The sequence below is a fragment of the Melanerpes formicivorus genome, unplaced genomic scaffold (genome assembly GCF_026170545.1).
Source record: "Melanerpes formicivorus ecotype bairdi unplaced genomic scaffold, bMelFor1.0.p_v2 SCAF_30, whole genome shotgun sequence".
Lineage (NCBI taxonomy): Eukaryota > Metazoa > Chordata > Aves > Piciformes > Picidae > Melanerpes > Melanerpes formicivorus.
This window is the reverse complement of record NW_027142382.1, coordinates 2,704,749-2,723,658: the sequence shown is the minus strand read 5'-3', so window position 1 is coordinate 2,723,658 and position 18,910 is coordinate 2,704,749. Positions and strand designations below refer to the sequence as shown.

At 37.9% G+C, this 18,910-nt stretch overlaps 1 protein-coding gene across 1 annotated transcript in view; it reads left to right on the top strand.

The window, feature by feature from the left end:
• The window catches only part of CFAP47 (cilia and flagella associated protein 47), a 299,349-nt gene that overhangs the window by 237,195 nt on the left and 43,244 nt on the right, over positions 1-18,910 (top strand). The window contains exons 58-60 of the mRNA XM_068155062.1: positions 15,177-15,336; positions 15,732-15,734; positions 15,971-16,065. Coding sequence (XP_068011163.1) covers positions 15,177-15,336; positions 15,732-15,734; positions 15,971-16,065 — 258 coding nt within the window. The remainder of the gene's footprint in view (positions 1-15,176; positions 15,337-15,731; positions 15,735-15,970; positions 16,066-18,910) is intronic.

Sequence of the window (18,910 nt, the reverse complement as noted above, 5' to 3'; positions counted from 1 at the left end):
CCATCAGGTCCATGTCAGGCACCTGCATGCTTGTGCTGATTCAATTAAAAAAGGGCAAAAAGAAAATATTAAATTTCTGAATTAACATTGTCATATTTTCCAGTATATTATTTTACTACTTCAGGATGAAAACAGGGGCAAGACATCAGGTGCCATCAATGGATATGGAATACACAAGCTTTCTTTTCTTTATACATAAACATTGCTGTCTGTTGCCTCTAAAGAGCTGCCATCATATTTTTTTTAAAGTTTGGTAGTCATTACTCTTTATATAAAAAGAAAGATACCTAGTAATTAAATCAGAGTTGGTGATCCGATGTATCACTTTAGAAAATGTTGCAGATTGTAGGGAAATTGAGACACCAGTTCCTCTGAACTCTTTTTTTTAACATTTCCTTCCTGCCTTCTATCAGAAGATAAACCTTTTTTACAAACCTTTGGTTTGAGTTTTTTTGTTAAGTTAATTTTTAATCCTTTAAGTTGTCACCCAATGACAGTTTGTGAAGGTCAGTTCACTGTCATCTTTATACACAGTATCACAATATCACTAAGGTTGGAAGAGACCTCGAGGATCATTGAGTCCAACCTGTCACCACAGACCTCATGACTAGACCACGGCACCAAGTGCCACATCCAATCCCTTCTTGAACACCTCCAGGGATGGTGACTCCACCACATTCTATTCTATTCTATTCTATTCTATTCTATTCTATTCTATTCTATTCTATTCTATTCTATTCTATTCTATTCTATTCTATTCTATTCTATTCTATCCAGTCCAGTTGATTTCCTATACGTCTGCTTCAAAGCATTTTGTCCTTTCCTTCTTTTTCTGGAGGTCTCCAAAAATATCCCTCTATATTCCTCCCTGAATTTAAGAGCCCTCCAGCTCATGCATTTATTAGAATTTTGGAATATTGATTATGATTTGTTTTAAATAAGGTCTACACACTTAATTTTAGCCCTGCTGTCACAATGGGAATCAATGAACAATGCCTAACCAAGAACTCATAATTGTCTTTATGACTAGAAGCTCATGCCACATTTCAACTACCCTTCAGGAAAGCACGAGAATCATAATAAATATCATTAACTACAGGAATTAAAGGAATAAATTATTATGAGACTTCAGTTAAGTACAAGAAAATTTGAGTATTTTCTGTGGCTGCACCTGAATCTGAGAGGTGAGTATCTGTGTGCCACATTAGGTGATCTAATGTATCCCAGATCTTTGGCATAGGGTTGAAATATTTCTGAATATATCTCTAACCTGATATGTGCTTATGTAGCAGAAGGACTGAGTAGCAGGGATGTCCATAAATAGCATGAGACCACAGTGACAATAAAAGATAATACTGTGTAGACATGAGAATTTTCAGAGTTTGAAAAGTTAGTTATTTTGTAGTTTAAGACCTGTGGGCCTAAGACAAGTGCAGTATGGCAGAAAAAGTTGCTTTAAAATGAGAACAAGTTGGTGTGAACCACCCATTTGTCCATAAAAATAGAAAATGTCTCTGAAGTAGAAAGGCACTTGACAGTTCAACATAATTTCATGCTATAACATATTGATGATATTTTTTCTTTACTTCCTCTGTAAACAAATTGCTGTTCTGTGACAGTCTTGATAAACTCTGAAGTAGGTTTTGTGTGACAATGATAACAGACATAACATCAAATGTATTCTTTGAATTGCCAGCCTGGACGTATGATTGCTGGCCTCTGTATGAGGCTGATGCAGTTAAATCAGTACTCACTCCTTAAAACTAATAAAATCCAACACCAATGACATCCAGGCCATTAATTTACTTCATCCTCTCTTGGATTAAGATAATCATCAAAATGACTTGCTAATAAATGTAAAATAAATGAATGTTCTTTGCCTCCCCTGAGGGATTTTCTTTTCCTATATAAAGGTTTATAAATTGAGTCCTGAAACCTTGTTTTTGGCATGTATGACTTTTGTTTTTTTCTTTTCCTTTTCCATTATGCCACAGGAAACATCTTGAACTCGTAGCAAGCATTAGGAAGAGAAGATTGCTTGGTTTAAGTGCCTAGTTGCCTGCTGCTGTTATTAATATATCATATCCTATTTCTATGGAAAGACCACAATGCATCTGAAACCAAATGAGCAAACAGATCTGTTTTGTAGCTGATATTACTTTATATGTGTGGCATATAAAAGATAGTAGAACAAAAGGTTTTGAAATGATTATTTTGCTATCTAAGGGAAAAGAATCACTCAAAATTGTGAAATAAAACTTTTATAGAGAAAAGTAACTTGAGGGTGATAGACCTCTCAAGCCTTGATCTCGGAGGTCTTTTCCAACATAGTTAATTCTGTGATTCTCTGAAGATAATCAGCTCCTAGCCAAAACCCAAGTACTTCAGTTACATTGCAGCAGTATCCTGACTAACCTTTTGACATTCAAATTGCAAAGCTGTGAATAGGAGAAAATCTTAGGTTAAGGGGTCAGTTTTAATAATAGTTCATGCAAAGTCTGAATCCCTAGCTCTTAAAGCTGCAAGTAAATGCAAATAATTGAGAATTATCTTTTCTCCCTTATTTGTTCTTCTACTTTGTATGTAGGAGTTTGGCCATATATTTTCATTTAGTCTGATTTATTTTCAGGTTGAATAATAGGGTGTAACTAATTTCTTCAGAATGTCTGAACATAGAGATTATCTGCTTGCAGGTTTCAGGGGTTAACACAGAGGCTGGCATTGCCACATGCTGGGCTTTTTTTAGGATTTTACACACAATACACAGTGGGCAAAAATAGCAAAAAAAATCTTGTTTTCTAATTTGACAGGTTCATAAAAGTTGTTAGTCCATTTACAATAATGATACCCTTCATAGTCAACAATAATACAAAAAAGCCTCTGTTAACGGTTAAAATTGTTACAAAGGAAAACTTTCTTTTTTCTTTTTTTCTGGAGTAATGGTTATCCTTCTGGTGTCCCTCTGGGTATTAAGCTTAACAGAATCAGCCCTCCTTAGGAGCAGGGGCTGTATGGGGAAGTATCATAGTACCGCAGTATATTAGAGGTTGGAGGGGACCTCAACAGATTGTTGGGTCCAACCCTTCTACAAAAGCAGGATCACTTAGGGTAGTCTGCACAGGAATGCATCCAGGTGGGTTTTGAAAGCCTCCAGAGAAGGAGACTCCACAACCTCCCTGGACAGCCTGTTCCAGTGCTCCACCACCCTCATTGTACAGCAGTTTCTTCTCACGTTGAGGTGAAATCTTCTATGTTCAAGCTTGAACCTGTTGTTCCTTTTCTTATTGGTGCACACCACCAAAAAGAGCTTGGCCCTCTCCACTTGATACCCACCACTCATATTTGTACACATTGATGAAATCCCCTCTCAGTCTTATGTCTCTTATCAGACCAATGGGATTGTTTAGACCTTATAATTACTTTCCCTTTACATTCAATGGTAATTTATTTACATTCTACCATTTTCTACTCAAGATCTGTGGAAAATTTTCTAGGCATCAGCCTCAAACTGCCTCATAAGGCCAGTAAAAGGTCTCTTAATAGTAACGGAAAGAAACTGTATTTACTGGGCTACAGAAGTTTTCTTGAGTACTGAGAAATTGAAAGAGAATTCTGAGCATAGAGAATTCTACTGTAGTAGAGAAAGCTGTAATCCTATAATGATGAATAGTGCCTATGAAAATGCATAACTCAGGAAATAAATGTATATGACTCAAGGGGAAAATGAAACTGTTTCAAAAGTTTATTAACTACATGAAGGAAACAGCTTTGAAAAGGCAGAGGTGGTGACAATCATTCTATCCCATTTGCTTACAAGAATCAATTGGAGATATATAGATATATATCCAAATACTGTCTGCTCTATGAAGTATGATATGTCTTATGGAAACTTAGAACAAGCAGCACAATTTTTTGTTGTATATAAGAAGTAGAAAGATGTAACAGCACCAGTGTCATTACTGATTCACAGCATTTTGCAGATTTTGATTAAAATCTGTTATAGCTTCACACCTTGACTGTGCTTTCAGATATCAGGCACCGAGATATGTATGCCCAAGAAAAGTTTATAGTGAAAGTAAAAATATATCTGTCGAAAATAATAATATACTTGACATATGTCCAAAATTCAACTGTGCCAGAACTCAAGCAATTACAGTTTCCTTTCCACCATGGACTCAAGACATTTTTGTGTGTGTTTAGGTCTAGAAAAAGATTAAGATGTGGTAGTCTTCATTTACATGATAGTACTTTATCTTAGGGTAATGTGAACTTTAAGAGGGAAAGGATAAAATTTGGTATTTTCTTGGGGATGGCTGGGCACTAAAAAGAAAGCCACAGTTGTTTACAAAGCATATGACATTTCTTGTATGTCTCAGTTTGAAAATACTTTTCTGGTTATTTCTGATGTTTTGGTAAGATTTTAGGCAGGTTGTTAAATGCTAGTAGGCTGTTTTGTTGCAAACAGAACAGAGATAATTCACTGTAGTAGAAGGAGCAAAAGGTTGAGTGTGTTAGTTTTCCCCGTACTAGGACAGAACATGTAAGATCCTGTTCCTAAAAAAAAAAAATAGACTCCATTCACCTCAGCAGTCCCTCTCCAGCCACACTGTGTTTCTGATCTCTCTTCTATATCCCTAGTTATCATTTAATCTCTCTTGAGAATATCAAAATGATATTTAAATATGTGAACAAATAAAATGAAACTAATTAAGGGAGGACCAGTTAACCTAATGTAACTGAGTTGTTACCTTTCTGGCTTTTTAACATCTCACAAATGGTTACATTTCTTCTTTTGACTTTACAGTGTGCCTCTTGCTTTCTGTGACTTTGGATCTAGGACATTACTGTGATGCAGATCTCTAGATTTTGGGTGGCTGGATGATCTCACAAAATTTTGTCAACATAAAGTTGACATCAGGGAAATAAGGATGATAAAAAAATGTCAAATATAAAGAGTAGTCAAACAAAGATGGGATAGACCTACTGTCTCTCAGATTATTGGAGAGAACAAATAGATTTGGAAGGAAAAGGAAAGGTAAACTGTCAGTCCACTGTAAGGTTTGAGAAAAAGTGTTGGTCCATAGGATAATTAGAAAACTTTTACTACTTTCACTCCTGATTATTCTTCTTCGTTCTTTATTCTTATCTGTTCGGCATGCCTTCCACCAGTGGCTTTCATATAATGCAGTCTGACTGCCTTCACTAGTTCTGCTCTCTCCCATAGTATCATTGGCCATTGGAATGAGCTGCTCAGGGAGGTGGTGGAGTCACCATCACTGGAAGTGTTTAAAAAGAGACTGGATGAGGCACTTAGTGCCATTGTTAAGTTGGTTAGATGGTGTTGGGTTGGACTCGATAATCTCAAAGGTCTTTTCCAACCTGGCTAATTCTGTATTCTGTATTTTGCAAGGTACTGGCTATGCCTGTTATAGTTTTGCTGATCCCTCAGGTGTGTGTTGGCTTTTTCAGTCCTAATGCTAACTATTCTCTCTTATTACAGTAACTTTCCTTCTCTGACTTCTCTTATGCTTTGCTCTGTGTTGCCATTCAACCTTGTTTTCTTCCTGCTCTGATCTTCTACTACTCATATGCATCTTTCCTAGTGTGCTAGCCAACTGGTTTTCTGTAAAATGAACCCAGTCCATCATGACAGCACCTCTGCGTGGAAATTGCAAAGATATCCCATGCTACTGAGACAAATTCATGAGATAGCAGAGATGGAAAAGATAATTGAATGTGGCATGTATGTGAATATTAGGCCATTTTATTTTTAGATTTAACATGTCTGATACACCCACTCAAAGTTACAGGTATTCAAAGTTACAGGTTTGGAGATGAGAGGGATATTCTGTGATAAACCAGTTTAGGAGGCATTACTGCAGAACACAGCTTAAAAAATGTTGTCTGTTTGTTCTCAATGTGATCTCTGCTACATGTATTTTTGAAAGCTTTCTCATAGTTAGAGATGTTTGGGTTATCACCAAAGAAATGAATTACTGTACTTAGAAATATTTCTGCCCCCTCCCCAGTGTGCTTAACCCTTACAAGCTTATTTATTACTGATAAATAAATGATAAATACTGATAAATGTCAATGGTAAATAAATAAATGCAATAGGCATTTCTGGCAAAGTAATGGTTTTGATTTGGGCTGGAACTGCACTATAGGCTATTAGTTAGAGAAGGATAATTTTTAAAATAAAAAGCAAGCTTTATGCTTGGCCTTTTAGACACGCTTCATTTAAAAAAGAAAATAAATTGCATTAGTTGAAACAACATATTTAATTACTGAGCCCTGTTCTCAATCCATTTATTTTAAACTCAATAGCAAACGTTTAACTTGTATCCATTATTTTGTACTAGGAAGACATTCTTCTAAATTAAATCTTGTAATGAAATAAGCCAGACTGTCCCAGAAGTAAGCAAAATTGCATTAACAGAAGATTTGTAAAATGGCAAACAAATCTTATAAACATGCATTTTATTGTGTGCTTATGATAGTGATGATGTGAAGCCATTCACTTAAAAGACTCACACAGTCATTCCTTTATTTGTACCATTAAGAGGACACAGTCTCAGGCTGCGCCAGGGGAGGTTTAGGTTGGATGTTAGGAAGAAGTTCTCTACAGAGAGTGATTGCCCATTGGAATGGGCTCTCTGGAGAGGTGGTGGAGTCACCATCATTGGAGGTGTTCAGGAGGAGACTTGATGGGGTGCTTGGTGCCATGGGTTAGTTGCTTAGGTGGGTTGGATTGGTTGATGGGTTGAACGTGATGATCTTGAAGGTCTCTTCCAACCTGGTTTGTTCTACTCTACTCTACTCTACTCTACTTCTATTCTATTCTATTCTATTCTATTCTATTCTATTCTATTCTATTCTATTCTATTCTATTCTATTCTTTTCTATTCTATTCTATTCTATTCTATTCTATTCTATTCTATTCTATTCTATTCTATTCTATTCTATTCTATTCTTCTATTTATTTCTTAAAGCAACATCTCAAGTTTTAACCAGTCAATTGTGAAATTGTTTATTGGCATCAGAGCTGCATATGCATAACTTAATATTTTCAACTAAGGAACTCAGGACTCAAGGCAGATCTTATCAATGTATATAAATACCTAAAAGGAGGGTGCAAAATGGACAGAGCCAGTGGTGCCCACTGACAGGAAACACTTCCATCTGAGCTTAATAGAATACATACTGTGAGGGAAAGCAAGCACTGAAATAGTTTTTCAGAGAAGCTGAGGAGTCTGACCTTAGAAATAATCAAAAGCCTTCTCAAACATGGACCTTGGCAGCCAGCTCTAAGTGACTTTGCTTGAGCCGTGTGGTTGGATCACATCAGCCAGAGGTCCCTTCCAACCTCAACCATTCTGTGATGTTCGTGAAGCGATCAGAGGTAAGGGAAAGGACAGCTCTAACTTTTGGGGAAAGAATCCATAATTCATGAAGCAAAAAGTCTCCCTAGTAATACAATCATTGTGAACCATCTGTGAAAGGAATCTGTCTTGCATCCCAGCTACTTAAATAAGCCATACTGAGGGAATGAAAATGTTGATGTAAACATTAAAAAGCAGGGTGAGATTAACTTAACCTTTAGCATTTTGTATCCTCATTGTATTATCTCTTTTATTTACTTCAATGCATATAAATTGAACTAACTTGTATTGTGTAATATCCAATTTTCTTTGTCCCAGAGAAGAATCAAATAGTTTAAGTGTAACACATGTCTTGAGAAACAGACATTTAGATTGAGTTATACTTAGTTTATGGATTTTGCTTTTTACATCCAGGGGGATATGAAAGACTGAGCAGCCAATTGTCTTCTTGATTCATTTCTGATATAGAAAACACCAAAAGCATTCAGAACTTCATTGACACATGGTGGTTCAACACATGACTGATATTTTAGTAGTATACCTTTAGTAGTGTACCTTTTCTATGTTCATCTTGAGATGAAAGCTGTTCATCTTGAAATACTTTTTTTGTATAAATATCTTAGAACCAGGTTGGAAGGGACCCAAAAGATCATCTAGTCCAAACTTCTGTGGAAAAGGGAGCCTAGAGGAGATTACTCTGTCTTGAAAACCTCAGGCCATGGAAACTCCATTATGTCCCTGGGGCAAATCTTCACGTAATTGGTTGTTCTCTCAGTAAAATTTTATTTCTTAGGACAAAATAAAACCTCTCTGTGTGCATCTTTTACTCATCGTCCTTTGTCTTCTCCATGTGGCTTCTTGTGAAAGGAGAGCTCCAGTCCTTTAGTACGAGAAAATTCTAATAAAGTCTACCCTGAGCCTTCTCCTGGGTGAAAAGATCTAAATTCAGCCTTATAGGCCAGGTTCTCCAGCCCCTTAATCATCTTTGTGGCCCTCCTTTGGACTCTCTGTAGTTCGTCCACCTCTTTTTTTGAACATAGTACTCTAGGGACAGCCTGACAAGCATTTGGAAATGGGGGACGATCACATCTCTACTTCTGAGGATGCAGCCCAGGGCACAATGTGCCTTTGTTGGTGCAGCAGTGTACTGCTGACTCATGTTTAGTTTATTGTTCACCAGGATCTCCAGAAACCTTTCAGCTAGGCTGGTCTCCAGCCGTATCAGGCCATAGCCTGTACTGGGCTCTCTGGTTATGTCATCCCAGGTGCAAAACCTTGCAGCTGTCATTGTTGAGCATCATGCAGTTCTTGCTAGACTGGTGTTCCAGCCTCTCCAGATCTCTGTAAGTTGGCTCTCCCTTTTATCCATCTCACGAGCTTAGTGCAATTGGGTGAGAACCTCTTCCGTGTCAGCATTATATATCAGATTTCCCTGCCCTGTTTAGCAGTGATTGTCTTCTCTGTGCTTCTGCTGGAAGCTCGTTGGCCATTTCAGTTCTAGCCAGTAAGGTTCTTGTAGTACTTGATGGGCGTTTGACTATTTTTCCATAGCTGATGTGCTGCTGCTTTGCCTTTTAACACACCCCAAAGCTAATTGTTAAGCCAGGGTGATCTCTTGTTCTTCCTTCTTCCTTTCCTTTTGTCAGAGGTGCACTGTTCTTCATATCACCTGCAGTTCACTGAGGTAAGTGTATGCTCCTGGCCTAGCAAACAAAAATTTATTTCATATGTATTCTTAAAAGCAGATACAAGACAAAGCACAGTGATCTACCATGTTCAAAGACCTGCAGAATCACAGAATTGTTTAGGTGGTAAGGAGCCTCTAGAGATCATCTTACACATCCAGTGCCTGTCATACTTAAGTAGAGTCATCTAAAGCAGGTTGTCCAGGGCCAGGTCCAGTTAAGTTTATATATTTCCACAGATGGAGGCTGCTGGCTGTTGTGTGCTGGCTGTCAGTTTAGAAAATTTAATTCATATTTACTCATTGAGACTGACTAATTATAATACTGATGTAGCAAAACTAGCACAGACTGCTAAATTCTCAGTTTATTAATTAGAACACATAGCAAGGGATTGTGAGCATATTTTATGGAAAGAGAATAAAAAATTCAAGCAGCCTCACTGGAAGTACTGAAAAAATTAAAAAAGCTGTAAATAAATATGAACCTTTAATGACAGCTGAGGCAGAAATGCTGTCTGGGCTTTATTCAACTCTTGGAATTTAGCACTGAACCACTTTTGGAAGAGCTGCTATAAAAAGTTTAGCCTTCATATGTGGGTCAGGCTTCTGTCTCTTGTAGCAGGTCAAAATAAGTGAAGAATACCTAGGTCTGGCTTTTTTTATATATACCAGTCCTCCTTTTCTAGGTGAGTTCCCTGAGAAAGAATTAGCAATCCTTCCCCAGCACCAGCTGTTGTCTGTGAATATCTTGGAGGTTGCTCTTTCCAGGTTCTGAGGCTAATGGTAGAAAACAGACCTGATAATACTGTGTTGACATTTATATGGCCAGTGCTAATTTTAGCCAGCAGAAATATCTGTGGTTTTAACTGAAATTATTCTATACTAATAATTTAAATGGAGAAACAATCAGGGAAAAACAAAACAAAACAACCCCACCAAAACAACCAATCGCCAAACCCAAGCAAACAAAAAAACCCCAACAAGCCAAAACTGCACACTCTTAAATGATTCCTTATCAGACTTCAAAATACATAGTGAGAACTATCCCATCTCTCTTATTTAATTAGAGGAATCTGAACTGAGTGCTGATCTTCTGGGTGCAATCAGTGGGAGGCACTCTGGGATGCTACAGAATGAACTTAATGCATCAAGAAGATGGTTCTTTCAACATCTATGAATTCTGCTGTCTAATATGAAAAATACATGGCTTTAATATAAGGTTAGATGAGGGGATGATAATTCTTTTCAAAGATGTTGCAGGATGCTTTGCTCATTGCCCTCACAATTTTATCACTGTTGCACTGCCTGGAATGCTCGCTCTCAAACATTTTTATAAGGTACTGTAGAGTCAACAGATGCATTTTTACCCATCTGTATTCCTTCCAAATAACATCCCAGCGATGGGGATCCACTGCTTCATTAATTTGATTTTAACTCTCACAGTGCTTATCCTTTCTAGCATAACAGAAATTACAGCAAACTCAACTACAGTGAGTGGTAGAAGTGAAGCAGGGAATCTGAAATACACTAATTTTGATTTAATTGTCTAATTCAGTTCTGAGTTCTAGGCTCAAGTGTCAAAGGTTGTGGTGCCCAAGGAATCTTTTACAGAATCTCTGTTCTCCACTAGTCTTTGGAGAAGCTTGAGGCAAGGCTTCAAACCAGGTTACCTTAAAAAAAAAAGGAAAGGAAAAAAAAAGAGGGAAGGACACAGACCTTTGCATACTTCTCTGACAGGCACTTAACACTAATTGCAACCCTTGGTTTAAATCAGATGTCTTCAGGTTTTTGTAGAATCAGTTGAGCTTACTCTGCTATCAGTTTCCTAGCAGAGTGTAGGGAAGAAGAAAGGCCCAAAGTTTTTACCAAATCTGATGCAGCTCTATCCTGGGGAAAAAGAAAAAAGAAAAAAGAAAAAAAAAAAAGGCCTTCCTATGGATTTCTTATGAAGAATTTGTAGATACTCATTGTTGGAGAAATACTTAGATGAAGATCAGCTGTTGGTAACAGTTCTTAGTATCTCTAGCAGAGTACTTGAGATCCACAGGCAAATAGGAGCAACTTGGTTGATATTACTGGTTTGTATTAAAGTTGTCCACATAGTATAGCAGTTGCTGGCCAACATTCTCTAAATGGAAAGGAGAAAAGAGAAGCATGAAGCAATGTATGATTTTTTTGCAGCTAGGCCTATTTAATCTATCTTATTAACTAGGCAAAATCATAAGGAAATAAATCTGTACTGGCAGTTAATGATCAGTTGGCTATTTGACAGCTGCCAGCAAGCCCAGTGAGAAAAATTACTGTCATTATGAACAGCTTCTACGAAGATTTTTTTCATTAAAAATGTGAATACATTCTATTTCAACAGCAATATTATGAAGTTTGTCTTTTCATGGTCTTTAATAACCAATTTTCTGCCAGAATAACCCAGAATGCTATCATATGGGTTCGAAATGAAAATGCATTTAAAAAAAACAACCACTATGTCCTGTCACAGGCATAATTAAGCTACAGTTCAAATAGCACATGCAATGCATATGTAGTACAAATAGGTATTAGTTTACAGTCCATTCTATTTGTTAAAAGAGTTGGAAATGAAACTTCTGGATGTGCTATAATGGTGATAAAAGGTGCTTACACACTGTTGTTGATTACATTATTTTGTTATGTGTGTGTTTGGATTGAAGACAATCTAATTGCAAATATATTCACAAGAGTACACTTCTGTTTTAAAGATATTACAGGCCTCTGCCTTAATTACACCAGAGTAGGCCCAAGTGGGCAAATCATGGTAGAGAGTGGCCTTTTCTCTCACAGAACAATAGTGTATCAGTACTGTAGCTGCTTCAGAGGGATGGGTCCTAGTTCAGATGTTTTCAAAAGCATGGCAACAATATGTGTGGTCAGCTTAGTTATTTCAGGCACTTCATTAAAAATTAGTTGCAAGCCTTTCAAAAAAAACACTTTGGCCACCTTACTGTCAACAGTATCACAGAATCACGGAAGGCACCTCAAAAAATCATCTAGTCCAATCCCCTGCCAGAGCAGGAGCACCTATACCAGGACACAAAGGAATGCATACGGGTGGGTTTTGAGTAACTCCAGAGAGTGAGACAGAGATATGTGTTTACATATTGAATATCTCTTAAATCTTGGGTACATACTTGATAGATAATGCAACAAATAGGAAGGTTAAGATTTTTTTTTTTTTTTTAATTAATTAAATGTTTATTAAAAGGAAAAAAAAAGACATAGTTTATTTTTTATCTAGATATTAACATTGTTAATGAGGATGATCTTGAAGGGCTCTTCCAACCTGGTCTATTCTATTCTATTCTATTCTATTCTATTCTATTCTATTCTATTCTATTCCATTCCATTCCATTCCATTCCATTCCATTCCATTCCATTCCATTCTTGTCAGGAGGTGATAGATATTAAGTAATAGGTTGGACTTGATCATCTCTGAGGTTTTTTCCAACCTTCTTGATTCTATTCTAAAGCTATTTCAAGATACAAGACTTTTCAAGTAATTATTTCAAAGGTAAATTGGGCATGCCAGGATGGACAGAAATTAAGCAATTACAAGTGCAAAGCAGCTTGCTAATTTCCATAACTATTAAATGTTAAACTTCTTACATAAAGAAGCCCAGACATATTTAGATAAGAATTCCCTACTCGTTGTTGCATCCATAATACTGTGAGGCAGTGATCTGTTTGAGGTCTTGAGGTGTTGTTACTAAAAGAGACAGAAATCCTGCAGAAAGAGTGGTTTGTCTTTCAATAATCACAACATTCCTAATTGAAGATTGACTCCTCAATCTTCATTTGGTAAGTTTATTTTAACTTAAGAATGGTTCTAGCTAAAAGCTTTACAGATGCTGAACCACATTGAGTCCTGTGAGGTTATATATTATAGGAAGTACCTACATAACATAGTACAAGATCATTTATAATCAGTCTGGACAGGGCAATTTATTAATTTAAATAATACACTGTTAACCTATCCAAGGCATTTTGGATGTTATTATTCAAAGCTGCTATTTGTGTTGAAGATTGTGAAGTTATCAATAGAGGTTGCAATGCCCAGCAGAATTTATAGTTATATGCTAGCAGAGGGAGTGGTGTAGATGAGGGGTCCTGACTTCTCTTCTGTGTTTTGGAGAGCTGTTTCTTAAGCCCTTTTCCCTCTTGCTGTGACTTACTTGACCTGTTTTGCTTCTTGTTATTTCTGTCTGAAACAATTCTACCATCTCCCTGTCTGTCTACCTTAATTTTCAAACTTCTGTGCATTCCCCTTGCCACCCCCTATTCCCCCTTTTTAAAAAATATATATATTTTTTCCTTCCCAAAACTGCATGCTAGTTTTCTTATCATTAGCCACTCCTCTACAGCTCTCATCATTGAGGTCTTCACCCTCAAACCACTTAGGCTGTAGGACAGCAAAAGTGCAAGATAAAGTTTCCTTGCTGACAATTTTGAGTCTGTGATTATCAGAAGCAGCAGTCAGAGGGAGAGTGCTGCTTGTCCCATACATGCTGACTTGAGCAGGCTCAGTCATTCTCAGGGAATGACACTGAGACACTTGTATGTATGCATTGTAGCAGGTGTGAAAAAATATCACAAGAAAGGCTTGAAAACTTAACATAGAAATAGTTACTCATAACTAAGAGGTTTTTCTGCAGGTAGAATTAAAGCTGAAACCCTAACCCTGACATGTCAGTTCTGCCAAAATTCAAGAATTCATTTCAAAGCAAGGAGGTTGATAGTGAAAAGGCTTTATTATAGAGTTGTTCAACTTTGTGTCCTTTTTCTGTAAGTTTATTTTTAAAATAGGTAGATCTTCTGATGCTTGTCAGACTGGCAAGTCATTGGAAAAAGGCCCTTAAAAATGGAAAATATGCAACATATGCTGCTTTGGTTTGGTGGTTTTTTTCACCTCTAAAACAGCAGCTATAATAATATTAGAGATTTTTCTTAAAAAAAAAAAAAAATTCAATTATACTTCAAAAGTAACAACTAGGAGAGGTGTAAATTAGGCTGAAATCACAGAATTACAGAAGATTAGAGTTTGGAAGGGACCTCCAGAGATCATTGAGCCCAATCCCCCTGTCAAATGCAGGATCACCTAGGGCAGATCACACAGTAATTCATCCAGGTGGGTTTTGAAAGTCTCCAGAGAAGGAGATTCCACAACCACTCTGGGCAGCCTGTTCCAATGCTCTGTCACTCTCACTGTAAAGAAGTTTCTCCTCATATTGAGGTGAAACCTTTTATGTTCAAGTTTTTATATGTTGCTCCTTGTCTTATTACTGTGCACCACTGAAAAGAGTTGGCCCCATGCCCTTGACACCCACCCCTCAGGTATTTTTCTCTATCTCTATCTCTATCTCTATCTATATCTATATCTATATCTATATCTATCTATCTATAAATATATATATATATTAAAATATATATATAAAAATGCACAATAATATACATATAAGTTTATTTATATGAACATATAATTTATTTATGTTCATATATATGGTAATGGTTGTTCCCAAGATGAGGCTTATAGATGTGATTAGTTTTGCATAAAGATTCAGTAGTTGAGGAAGGGGTTAAACCACCATTTTCAGGGTATGGCCATAATTTGGACTGGTCTTTTTTATGCAGTATTACTCACTTATGTTGCAGTCCACAACCCATGACTTAGGGCACTAGAAAATCAGGGAATTCACTTATATATATATTATGCATGCTCTCTGAATATTAAATTTGGGATGTTCACTTAAAAGTGCTGCCAGAGTCTCCCTGGGTCTTATTTCAAAGTTTTATCAGTAAGTAGAAGTCTAAAATAATACTTTATGTGAACCACTCTGCTCAGGACATTGAATCAAAATGTGCCTTATTACAGGAAGACAGTCTGCAAATACTACTATAAGATGAAACTTGGCTGTTAGCAAGAGCAGGGTAAAATGAAATTTGCTATCACAGGAAAAACGATACTCTGTGATAAAATGTTAAATAGTGTATCAAAAAGAAAAAAGGAAATACATGATTAAAATGATATGAATAATTTTGAAGGCTTTCGAAATACCATAATGATCTGTTCTATCTTACAGGAGCTCGATTAGCTCCAAAAGAAAAACTGGACATCCCGGTGTTATTCACGCCAGGTACAATGAAAATGTATGAGGCTGTGGTGGTAATTCATGTAATGAGGGAAAATGGTGAAAACTGGCCTTATGAGGATTCTGAAGAATTAAATAAAGACTTAAAGAGGTAATTTATTCTAATAGGAAAAGAAAAAGTTGTAGAGGATACTCAATCCTGTCATCATTTTCTCCTTTGGCTATTTGTGTGCAGCTCCCAAGGGCAATCAAGTATCTCATTTTGAGAGCAATATGTATCTGACATAAGCTTTTATTCTGCCCTGCAAAGTCTGCAGGTTTAGAGTAAGATATTTATCTGTTTCAATACCTTCCTTCTCTCAATTTGCATCAAGAAAATGTACAGTAATAGCTGCCAGTGCAGTTATGAATATTGAGCATATGACAGCTCTTAGATGACTCTAATTTTTCAGCATATTTGAGTTAATAATAATTCTCATATGGATTTGTTTATATAATGCATAAGCTGCATAAACTTTGTTTTAGTGTAAGGATGACATGAGAGAGCAGGTCAAGCCAAATTTTCTCATATCCTGACAGAACATTAAAAAAATGTTAAAGTGGATGTGACTTATTGCTCTTCTGATTAGGCTGGATTTGATTTAATATTTTTCTTAGGTATGTTTAGCCTTACAGCATACAATAAAATGGAGTCTCACCTCTCCAGCTCTTACGTCTAGATTACTTTTCAAAAAGACTTCTTAACAATGTATAATAATGATGCTCTTCCCTTATTTTCCCACCAGTGTTATTGTAGCAGAGAATGGTGGACTTCAGGAAATACTCTGGACCTATCCTGTTCATGGCATACCTGAAGCGGTGCAACAGAAATTAGTTCCAGGTAGGTAATGATTGAAAAAAACCTACTCAGTAAAACTAAGAAAATTAAATAGTCATTTTGTTCTCACTTGCTTGATCACAAGAACTTGCAGTAGCATACTACATCTGAAAAGATAAAAAATGCATATTAAAAATAAATTCTCTTTTGCCACCTACAAAGTCAATCTAGATCTATTATTTTGTTCTCACTGTGGATAAAGGAGCTGGGTGCAGTTGAAAACCTCAAGGCTTGTGCCCTTCAGTGCCCTAGTTAATGCTGAGTTAGAGAACTGAAGAGAAATCAACTGAAAGACAGACAGAGGGATATATTTATGCTTGTGTACCCAGAACAGCCTTGTTCAGGGTACAAAATAGTAGAGAAGATGCCCACTGCTTTTCTCAGCCTTGAATTTCATTCCTTAATCAGAAGCAGAATGCAGAACAGTGTGAATAGCAGTAAGTTTTCCACTTGCTCCTGAGAAGTAAACCTGCATTAAAAGATTACTGACCTACATAAGATTTTTATCGTGCTTATTTTTGGGACAGTAAATTTTTATAGGTTTGGTGCAACTATTAAAAAAAATTTCTGTGATGGAATCCCAGAAATTGTGAACAGCTTTTAAAATCTATATCCTCCATGACACTGCAACTCAAGGTGTAGATGAGGGACAATGCTCCATCTTTTCATCTTGTAGTTCGATGAGTTAATACACCTTTCTATATAATAGCAGACTAAAGAATAACAATAACTTTTGGAAGGCTATAAAAATAGATATTTTTGCTGTCATTAATTTTCTTAAGGACCCTTTCCTTGCAGACAAATGCCAATGATGTGATATTAATTAGAGCTTTCATCTTATTAATTTCCACTTTAATACCTTTAGGAATGAGAAAAAATCCCCTGATTTTCTAGTACCTAAGTCATGGGTTGTGGATTGCAATGTAAGTGAGTAATACCACATAAAAAAGACCAGTCCAAATTATGGCCATACTCTGAAAATGGTGGTTTAACCCCTACCTCGAATTTCTTTTTGATTGTCCTGGTGCCTTTCTTACCAAGCTCATCACTGACAGCTTGGAACTTAACACAGCACAGAGGAGGCAATCCAGAAGGTTCCTAGAGTGTATGGAGGACAGCTTATTGACACAGCTGTTATGTGGGCCTACCAGGGGTAAGGCCCTGCTTGACCTGCTCTTCTTGAAGAGAGAAAGGCTGGGGGGGAGATGTGATGGTAGGAGGCTCTCTGGGGTGCAGCAAATTTTCAATATGCAGGGAAATAAGGAGGAGCAACAACAAAACCCTTACCTTGGACTGCCAGAGGGCAGTCTTCAGCTTACTTAAGCAACTAATTTGGAGAGTACCCTGGGTGGCAGCCCTGAAGAACAAAGGGGTCCAGGATGGTTGGACCTACTTCAAACAGGAGCTCCAGAAGGCACAGGAACAGACTGTGCCCACATGCCAAGAGATGAGCCAGCAGGGAAGGCGACCGGCCTGGATGAGCAAGCAGCTCTTGAATGAATTAAGGGAAAAAAAGAGGGTGTATCGCCTTTGGAAATGGGGGGAGGCAACTAGTGATATGCTTAAGGATGTTGTTAGATCATGTAGGAGAAAAATTAGAGAGGCAAAAGCCCAGTTAGAACTCAAGCTGGCCACTTCTGTGAAGGACAATAAAAAGCATTTGTATAAATATATTAATGCTAAAAAGAGGGCAAGAGGAACCTCCACTCCTTATTGGACCTGGAGGGAAACATTGTAACTAATGAGGAAAAGGCATTTTCAACAGTAAGGCAGGAGGACTTCAGGATAACTGGCCTCCTGAACTGGTAGATGGGGTCAGGGAGCAGTATAGTGTCCCTGAAATCCATGAAGAAGCAGTTAGAGACTTGCTGAGACACTTGGATACTCACAAGTCCATGGGACCAGACAGGATCCGTCCTAGGGTACTGAGAGAGTTGGCAGATGAGCTCACCAAGCCTCTCTCCATCCCATCCTGGCTCACTGGAGAGGTCCCAAATGACTGGAAACTGGCCAATGTGATGCCCATCCACAAGAAGGGCTGGATAGAGGAACCTGGAAACTACATTATGAAGCAGATCATCTTGGGGGCAATCACAGTGCACCTGAAGGATGGCCAAAGGATCAGGTCCAGCCAACATGGATTTAGGAAAGGCAGATCCTGCTTCTCCAACCTGATCCCCTTCTATGATCACCTGGTGGATGCGGGGAAGGCTGTGGTTATAGTCTACCTGGACTTCAGCAAGGCCTTTGATACCATTCCCCACAGCAAACTCCTGGCCAACCTGTCAGCCTGTGGCTTGGACAGGAGCACTCTGCACTGGGTTAGGAACTGGCTGGAGGGCTGAGTCCAGAGAGTGGTGGTGAATGGTGCCACATCCAGCTGGCAGACAGTCACTAGTGGTGTCCCCCAGGGATAAGTTCTGGGTCCCATCCTGTTCAATATCTTTATTGTTGATCTGGATGAGGAGATTAAGTACACCATTAGTAAGTCTGAAGATGACACCAGGCTGGGGCAGGTGTTGATCCATTAGAGGGTTGAAGAGCTCTGCAGAGGGACCTTGACAGGCTGGACAGATGGGCAGAGTCCAGCATGATGTAATTTAACAAGTCCAAGCGCCAGGTGCTGCACTTTGGCCACAACAACCCCATGCAGTGCTACAGGCTGGGGTTAGAGTGGCTGGAGAGCAGCCAGGCAGAAAGGGACTTGGGGGTTACTGTTTGACAGCTGGCTGAACATGAGCCAGCAGTGTGCCCAGGTGGCCAAGAAGGCCAATGGCATCCTGGCCTGCATCAGAAATAGTGTGGCCAGCAGGAGTAGGGAAGTCATTGTACCCCTGTACTCAGCACT